The sequence below is a fragment of the Limulus polyphemus genome, unplaced genomic scaffold (genome assembly GCF_000517525.1).
Source record: "Limulus polyphemus unplaced genomic scaffold, Limulus_polyphemus-2.1.2 Scaffold2916, whole genome shotgun sequence".
NCBI lineage: Eukaryota > Metazoa > Arthropoda > Merostomata > Xiphosura > Limulidae > Limulus > Limulus polyphemus.
Genome location: NW_013668526.1, coordinates 136,369 through 146,449, shown reverse-complemented (window position 1 = coordinate 146,449; position 10,081 = coordinate 136,369). Strand labels below are relative to the sequence as shown.

The 10,081-nt window shown below is 34.0% G+C and overlaps 1 protein-coding gene across 3 annotated transcripts in view; it reads right to left on the bottom strand.

Annotated features, from left to right (window-relative positions):
• Positions 1-509: 509 nt before the first annotated feature.
• The window catches only part of LOC106468208, a 57,754-nt gene continuing 48,182 nt past the window's right edge, over positions 510-10,081 (bottom strand). For 2 of the 3 annotated variants that reach the window (XM_013928622.2, XM_022396548.1), the window contains exon 2: positions 510-4,187. In XM_013928622.2, the coding sequence (XP_013784076.1) occupies positions 2,956-3,912 (957 nt within the window). In that variant the 5' untranslated portion in view covers positions 3,913-4,187 and the 3' untranslated portion in view covers positions 510-2,955. The remainder of the gene's footprint in view (positions 4,188-10,081) is intronic. The other variant, XM_013928621.2, reaches the window with a different exon arrangement.

Genomic DNA, 10,081 nt, shown 5'->3' with positions numbered 1-10,081 from the left:
TAAACATCTATAGTAATAACAGCTTTTGTTTGTCCTGAAAATGCGCTCGCAATCTCAATGCTTTTCATTTCAACTGATGTAAACAAAAGGCGAATGTAAATATATTTTAGAAGACATTTTGTACAACAATTTATTAGAAGCTTATCAAAGGTTTTAAAGAAGATCTAACGTTATGTTGTAGAGTAACATTATAAGTTTATTTATTGATTGTATTAAATACCTTAAAGTTTAGCCCTAACTAAAACAAAATAACGTACGCAAGTTCGTTTTAATTTTTCTGTATCGAATATAAGGGCTTATGTTAGGCTTAAAACAAGTGGACCTACATATTTCGGTGTCTTCGATTAGAATTATTTTGTATTATTCGAGGAATCCTGTGTGTAAAGAAGTAATGTTGAAATAAAGATACTAATTTGACAGTAAATGTTTTGCGGGTCTCTGCTAGTTTTGAAATAACAGTCTAGAGAAATAGTGCTATCCTTTTAATTGCGATTCAAACCTACAGAGAAAAAAACCTCGTGACTGGCGAAAAGACAAATCAGTAACTTCGCACTTAGTGACCTGCTCCAACCGAAAAGGTTTTTGTAGATAAACGTTATTAAGAAAATAAATTTTTCAAATATGTGATAAATAAGTTCACTTCGAGGGTACGCTAGTGAGAATAAGTGATTAATTCTAGAATATAACATTTAAACATTTTACGTACGAAATTTAGCACTTTAAAGAAATCTGCCAAATACACCTGATCGTAGGTGTTAGTCTAAGCATTAATGGGCGAGTTAGTAATCATCCTCGTCATGGTGAATCAAGGTTTAGAATAAAACTTAGTTTGTGACACCAACACAAAACTTATTAGGATGACAATTTTATAGTAAGTACCAAAGTTTTTATTATCAATTTTATAAAAAAATATTTCATACAACTTCTAGTTGTCTAGATTAATGATATAATTAGAAATTATCACCATTGTTTCTACTCGATGACGTTTCTTTGCTACATAGTGAGTCCACCGTTAGGGCAGCGATAAGTCTTCGTAATTATAACGCTAAAATTAGGAGTTCGATTCCCCTCAGTGGACACATCACATAGCTCAATGTGGCTTTGCTATTAAAAACACAAATATTGTTAAGTAGTGGACAATTTATTTGGCGGAATTCTGTAGTTCTAAAAAACAAAACTATATAATGATGATTTACAAACACGAATATTAGCTATAAAAATACCTTAATGTTCACCTACTCACATTTCTTTACAATACCATGAAACTTTTTACGGTTATTCTACAAAATTAAATTCCATCACAAATATTTCCTGAAACTGCAAATACGACATTCTACCACATTTTGTTATTATCTCAAGAAAAAATAATTATTCCAAAATACTCTAGTATGGATTTTCATAAGGTGAAGCGAAGCTTTTTATTATATATTTGTATGTATGTTCAAATATTTAGATGGAGCTCATGGGTATTAAGTCGTAGATAAAATCCAAACACCAATTAATCTACATTATATTCGTAAGGTGCTGTATTATTATTTACATTTATTTTTCTAACTCAAAGTTAGTTTGACGATATCAAACGAAAGGAGTTTTATTTTTCGTCCTTTATCCTTGTAGTTTCACTCAAAAATTAAACTGTATCTTCCATCCACAGTCTGTGAAAACAAAATTAGAATCTTAAGTTTGTATATGCCGTTCTCGTAGATTCACTTCATCAAATAACAAAAATTCGAGAAATTTTATTATTCGGTCTCATGTTTAATATAAAACTTTGACATGATTTTAAAAACATGACATTACTTATTTCATTATACTACTAACATTATTTCTGAAAACTAGAGAAAATTGGTGTTATAAGTAGACATACAATTTCGAGCTCATTTGAACGAGACAAATTCAGACCAAGCTTCTTCGTGGATTTTCTCACTAAACATGTCTAACACGAATCGGTGTGCGTTCATAAATATTCAGGCATTTTATAATTGCTATTAATAAGTGGGAAATTTTGTTAAAGTGGCAATAAAAACATCTGGGTACAACTCGTAACAACTAGGCTTGTTTTTATAGTAAGCCTTAAGAATATTCGTGACTCATGAGTATACAATAAAAATCTTGGAACGAATATCATTGTGTTCCGATATCATGGTACAGACGTTAGTTTATTCTAAAAACTATTAAAACTTGCTACTCATTTTCTTCGCATACTTCAACTGTACTTGTATGTAACCAATCATAATGTTTTAAAAGTCTTGTCCTACGAAAATGCATAATTTTATAACATTTACGTCTCAGTAGTTAGTTTTTAGTACACTTTTAAAGGTTAACGAAAGGCTGCATCCTATATTAACTGTAATACATTTACAGTTATTGAGTTTCAGCAATTTTTTTCAACTGTAAGAGTATTCGATGTATTATTAGAACACATAATAAGTTCATAGCTGGATGGCATATTTTACAAAGTACCATGCACATATCAACATCCAGTAAACTTTATTGTCTCAACAAGAGCTAACGATATGTCTGTTTTGTTATCCATGATTATATTCTTTGAGTCTGAAACTGATAACCAGATATGATGATGAAATGACTGGACTGATGATAACAACATGGCCCTGTTTTGGTAAATCTTGTCAAACTTCGTTGTCGCCGCTTATGAGTGAATTCCAGGAATCAAAGGTAAACACTGATGAAAATCCCCACCTGTGGGCCTATGTTCAATATGTAACATATTTGTAGACTAACTTGGACTAATAACTGTACAAACGCACATTATAGACCAGTACTGAAAGGACCGCGTAAGGGTCAATAATAGGTCGTTTATCTCTCAACAACTTTGCTCCTTCAAGCTCTTGGACATCCTGAACTTGTAAAATGAATCTCGTTTTCTGTGTTAATGAATATTAAGATTTCTAAAAAAAAATATTAGTAAGTAAATAAGATAAAATAGGTCAATGTTTACACGTTCTTCTTACACATGTGTTGCACTAAGGTTGACAGAGTATAAAACTGTTCTTTGTCTTGCATATCTACTGCAGTTACGTGTTGGAAACAGCATGGCTGTGATATGTCACACTTCTTCGGCAATCTCACCTTCACCGGTTTTTTCTTGCGAGTTTTGCTTGTCATCTTCGGTATGGATAGAGAGATGTTTAACGGATCTGACGTCAAACGGTCAATTTCGTCAAAAAAATGCACGGCAGCAGCAGAGTTATCAAAACTTAATCCTGCCATCTGCCGGTGATCGTTTGATAAATATAGTGTATGAAAACAATCTTCTTGGGCTTTATAATTAGTAAGATTATCAATTATGTCCCGCCAAAGAACAAAACCCGTGCCCTTCTCAGCCATAACGATCTGAAGTCTACGCCGATTTCTAGCACGAGTATCTCCTTTATCAAATAGAAGTACGGGAACGCCAGTCTTTTCAAGCACCCATTCTCCAACACATCCATTACTATTCAGTCGTGTAAAATACAAGTTGGCTAAAGAATGACATACATAAATGTACGTTTTGTGACTTCGGAAAAACATTTCTATCCGAGACAAGTCTTCCTCTGTTAAATCTGAGTCTATGCTGTGACTTTCGCTAACCTCAGAATCTTCAGATCCACCTGGTGAGTTCGAGAATGAAAGGGAGCTTAAAGATTTAGACAAGCGCTTTAAACCCAACGTGTCATACTTTTCTGTAATTTTTAAAACTGCCTGCTTCTCTTGAGAATCAAAAACTGTCGATGACGAATAAATTATATCAGATGGGTCAGCTTGTGGCTTCGACAGGAAATTCATTGACGAATAAAGAGTGTTTGCTTGAATATGATTTGTTCTTTGAACAAGTTTTTGTTGACCGCCCATGTTTTTCGTCGTTGCGCTTAACGAAGCATAGACCGGAGATTGTTTCATAGAGGCGGACATGCTTAGGGTCCTTCACAAATGTTCATGCCTTATGTCACACATTTCTAGACACGTATTTAATACAAACTAACCACAAGCATCGAATAAATATTTCGTAGATATTATTGCATTATTTGAAACACTTTCTTTCATTCAGGTGTCGCTTTAAAGGCATGCAAAACAATTCTTAACTTCGACTTGACTCTTTCTCCATTACATCGGAAACGAGAATTCACCTCTTCTATACACCATCTTCATAACAAATAGCTCCAATCTGGTCTCCGGTGGTTTTATGCCTAAAGCAAAATAGAAACAAGAAAGAAGAATTAATAAGTTTTCCTTCAAGGTATCAGAAGAAAACCATGCGCAAGGGAACAACCGCGTGACACCTCGCGTCCCAACACCGGATGTTCAACAAAAGATTAGGAGTAGTGGCAAAAAAAAGAGGATTTTGTTTAGTAGGGGCAATACTGACAACTTTAGTTTAATTAACCAAGTAGAGTACGTTCCTCCCAACGCCATATAATCAACATATAATTCTGCAGTAATGGTCAAAGTATTTTACGTTTAAAGAAAAAATTAAATAAAATATGTACAAAAAAAAAGAAACTGTGTTAGTATGTTTTATTAGCGCCGAGTTATATATTTGAAATGTACAACCAACGCGGTCTTGATTTTTATACGTACCCAGCAAAATGTGAAACGATATACATCTGCTTCTAATGTTTCATAACTATTAAAATAAAGAAATATCAAATTAACAGAAAACTAAAACAGTATCTCTTTAAAATAAAGAAACAATTTTGCTACTTAAAAAAATTAAGGATGGAAACATGTTTTTATAGTTAAAGTAATTAAGATTGTTTCTATGAAGGAGTTTGTTATTTTACTGAGGAATTTTTCATTTAGCTTATCTTAGAAATTGGGTTAAGTCAGGCGTGACGTTTCTTGAATATAGTTCGTAAATAACTCACTAGAGGACACCAATGAACAGTCATTATAGTGCGAGGAGCGTGGCCAGACATGATGAGTTGATTTCAGTTTGTTACATTCGCAAAGTTAAGGTACAAAAACATGCTTATCCAACGTATCGGATTAATAAGGGTTTTATACAAAGTAGCCTACAGCCCAACGAAATGGCTTTCTACATACACAAAACTAAATTTTTTGTCTCTGGAAACTTAGACGTGATAGAAAACTTTTAATTAGATTTTAAGGTTATGTAGGTATAGATAATAAACTTCAACATATCTTTTGTAAGATAAAGAACAGAAATAAAAGTTAGTTAACCAGTGATATCAGTCAAAACAGGAAGAAGGGTGAGCAATCCTTTTCACTTCACAATACACCGACAAAAGGAACGTGCAAGTCAGTTGATCAGAATATCAAACTTTAATTTTTTTTACTATTATTAAGTGTGAAACTGTACTTCTGATTAAAAAAAACTCCGTTCCTCTCTTTATAATATACAATCTTTCAGCGACTTAAAGTCGTTCTAATTTGATTTTGTTATATATATTTATATTTAGCTCTGTACCTATGTTGCTTAATTATATTTGTTCCCATTTGGATTCAAATAGTGGTGTGATATCGTATTTTATTCAAATATTGGTGTGATATCGTATTTGAATAGATCGATTTACAGTTCCATGTTCTTCCTTTTATCAGACTTTATACCTGTCATTTGTTTTGCGTTATAAGACCTCAGACTTAGCGCTGAGCCATTTGCTGCCGACGTTTCTTTTAAAGAACCTACGTAGTTGAACTTCCTTGATAATAACCGTTGAATGACGGGTGCTGTGACTTGTAGGATTGTAATAAACTGCTTTGAAAAATATGAATACACATAAATATTGAAGAACACTTCTTGAAGCTAGCTTTGATAAATGTCGAAACAAATAGGATAAGCTCAGGAGTTACCCACTTCTTGAAAAAGATACGAAACAAATAGTAAACCATGATAAGCATACTGTCTTCTAAAGTCTAATACCACACCATTCGATGTACGAACGTATGAATACTGGTTAAGAAACAGCTAAATGTTATCAGGTATAAGAAGAGTTTGAAGAAAGTGTACATAATTTTCAAGATGTATACATACACAGTTACAGGGGCTTATAAGATAAATTGCTTATTTAGTATACCTAATGCACACATACTATTGACATTATTCCCAATAAAATATTATATGCATTTGTCAAGTGTTGAAATGTCTTATATGAATATAAAGGACATTCAAAAAAGACGCTCTACTAGTTATATTTACTGAACTCGCTCACACCATACGTGCATGCCTTATTTGTACACCGTGATAACAAAGGTAGGCTCCAAATTACTTTGTTTGTTGTTTTTAACATAATCAATAAATTTATTGCCCAAAAAACAGCTTTCTTTGTAATTTTGTTTCAATATAATCACGAAAAATACGATATCACACCAAAACCGGACTGCGACCTGAACGCAGCGCCTTGGACCGCTCGGCCATCCTGACTTGTCTTAATTGTTGATTCAATTTTAGATGTTCTTGTTACTTATTTTACTTTCCTTCGTTAAAAGATCGTTTTCAGACTTCCATAGGTCGTATTTCTCTCGCAGTTTAAACTGATCGTATAAATACAAGTAGTTGAATTTTACATGTTTAGCTACGAGAAGTAAATTTACGAAGGCACTGAAGTAAAATGAGACGGGTTCTGTCAGGAGTGGGATTCAATCCCACACTCGGAAACCAGGACTTGAACCTGAACGCAACGCTTTTGAACGATAGGACATCCTTGCGTGTTTTAAATTTTGATTCAATTTTAGATGTCCTTGTCACTTATTTTAACTTCGGGTTGTTGTCTTGGGCAGTTACAGTCGTTTGATCCTTCTTCGCCCACATCATTGGTTCTTTAATATTCTGTATCAACCCTACAAAATAGAACATCCAAATGTAAAACAGCAAAGTCGGAAAACAAAGCACTAACACACACTGATACAGATGATACAGCTAATTCAACCTCAGAAGACAGTATTGCACAAACAAAGTAAAAACAGAGCAGTGAATGTGAAGAACACGTAAACACAAATGAAACGGAATAAAATGGAGAATCCTTACCAGTAGTAAATATAAAAGCAAAGATTTCTGTGTAATTATGCAAAATTAATTATATCAGCCCATAACATGGACAGGGCCTCAAAAGGCCAATGTTAAATCTTATTTAGGGACGCTAAATAAATAAATCTAGCATTGTGTAAGCGTAGGAAGTATCTCAGGAAAAATTCTACATCGATTAAATAAAACTTCAGCAACCTGGACACAACATCATCAGCACGGACCCCTTGGACACATCTTGCAGTGTAAAACTCAACCAAGCTACAATACGTAGAAGCAGAAATTCTAAATAACATAAACTATCAAAAATCATCGCATAAGGAAACCGAATTAAACATGAAATCTGAAACATCTGATACAGCAATGAAAATAACAAAAATAAACCAAATTAAACATGGAATCTGAAACATCTGATACAGCAATGAAAATAACAAAAGTAAACCAAATTAAACATGGAATCTGAAACATCTGATACAGCAATGAAAATAACAAAAGTAAACCAAATTAAACATGGAACCTGAAACATCTGATACAGCAATGAAAATAACAAAAGTAAACCAAATTAAACATGGAATCTGAAACATCTGATACAGCAATGAAAATAACAAAAGTAAAAGTGCAAAAATCTACTGTTGATTGTGGGGTTAGGGGGGATTCGAATGTGTACCTGACTCTCCCGGGTTCAACAAAATCTCATATAGCGGATCCGTATTGTAGCTGGATATTTTATTACTGTCATTTTGGTTATTATGGAAAACAAGTCAAAATGCTGAAAAGTATATTTACAGCTTTTGGCTTGTAGAATTTATTTGTGGTGCGAGTTTTGTTCAAACCTCAACTATTTACCATAGTTACTACAATAACGATACAGAGATTATTCTATATAATGTTTTTATTTTTCAATATATGAGAAACTTTAACATGTATTTCGTTTGCTTTTGGAATAGTCAGTTAGCATGCCGAGTTTGGTCTGGATCAGTCAACTCGTTTAGGAGGATATGCGTCCACAGACACACAGAAAGGTTTTCTTTTTATTTGATAGTTACCGCACCGGTGTGGCTTAATATGTAAAGCGCATATGTTAAAAACGCCTGCATAATTAATTATATTTGCTAAGATTCGTCGATAACAAATTTATTATCATTTGGATTATAAAGATTTTCTTTTATTTTCAGTTACATTTTCTACGTAGTGGAGTGTGAGAAATAACTTTTGATGTAAAAAATGTTAACATTTGTCTCAACAGTCATCAAAATTACAAAATTATGACAGTAAACGAGTGTATGCCGCCTAACAACAGTTAAAATAACGTCAATGACTTCTTACCAAAATAATATTATACTTTCAATTTGAGTGGTGTTATGAAAGTAACTGTGGTATTATTCTATATGAGAATTGTTTTGTAAACTTCGTAAGAAATAGTATAATAATAAAGAAAAATAAATGTTATTCATATAGTGGTGTGATATCGTATTTTATTCAAATACTGGTGTGATATCGTATTTTATTCAAATACTGGTGTGATATCGTATTTTATTCAAATAGTTCTAGTGACGAACAAAGCTAAGCGGTGTACTGTTGCGTCAGAAGGAAAATATTGAAAGTACAGGATATTAAAAAACCAATGATGTGGGCAAATTGCCCAGGACAACACCCCGAAAGTAAAATAAGTAACAGGAATATCTAAAATTGAATCAAAAGACATGAAAAGTCAGGATGGCCGAGCGGTCCAAGGCGCTGCATTCGAACCCACGCCCGGAAAACCGGACTGCGACCTTAACTGTTATGTCAGAAGTGGGGGTTTAAAACTAGTCGTATAAATACATGTTACTTAATATTTCAGGTTTAGCTACAATTATTAAATGTTCAAACGCGTTAAAGTAAAACGAAATAAAACCTAAATAGTTCATATTTCTCTTGCCTACATATCTCCTATCTCCCCCTTTCGGGATCGGGACAATAATACCGATCTTCATACTATCAATTAATTCCTGCTGATGGAAGAGATCGTTCAAAACAGTAACAAACTCCTCGCGAAAATAAGGTAAAAAACAACGGTAAAACTCCACAGTAAACCCATCAGAGACAGGGGACTTATTAGACGACATCCTTGGCATAACATCCTGAAGTTCCTGAGGTACAATATTACCCTCACACGAAAGACTAACAGACGGACTTAAAGTACGGGTAATATGAGAAAAATGTCCTCCACACAGGGAGGGCTAAAATGGTCGTCCCATAACACTTTTGAATACCGATTACAAAATTTTGTCGAGAATTTTGGCTAGTCGTTTATCTCGGGTTGTGACAAATTTAGTGTCACCTGATCAGAGGGGTTGTGTGCCTGGGAGAGATGTCGTTGCTGTACCTTTAACTTTAAAATTGCTTATGAACTATCTTCATGATTGTCACCAAGGGGGTATTTTGTTAAAGTTGGACTTTATGAAAGCTTTTGATCGGATTGAATATGTTTATTTATTTGGTTTATTACGACGTTTGGGATTTGGGGATCGATTTACTCAGTGGATTCGTTTGTGTTATTTCAAAGTATCTAGTGTGGTTAAATATAATGAGTTTTTCACAGAAGATTTTCCTGTTACTCGGGGAGTACGGCAGGGATGCCCACTCTCTGCACTGTTGTATATTTTGTGCGTTGAACCCCTCCACGCACTGTTGACACGTCAGGTGGCGTTTCATGGCATGAGTATACCTCCTTCTGTCAGTTTATTATTTCAGCACGCTGATGATTTAACTGTTACATTAAAAGATACTTCGGCCATATCTAATGTGTTAGATGCGTGTGCTATTTTTGGTAGGGCGTCGGGTAGTGTCATAAATTTTACTAAGAGCCGGGGATTGTGGTTAGGGGAATGGGCAGGTCGTCGGGATGAGTGTGTAAATGGGATTCTTGTAAGTAGTACTCCTTTGAAGGTTCTGAGTATACTGTTTCACGATAATAGTGATATTATGTACGAGGTCAATTGGTCAGGGATCGCCTGCAGGTTTAAGAAAGTTTTGGTCTTTTGGAGGCACAGAGGTTTATCTTTAAAGGGGAAGACTCTAGTTCTTAATTCTCTAGCGGCGTCTCTTTTATGGTAT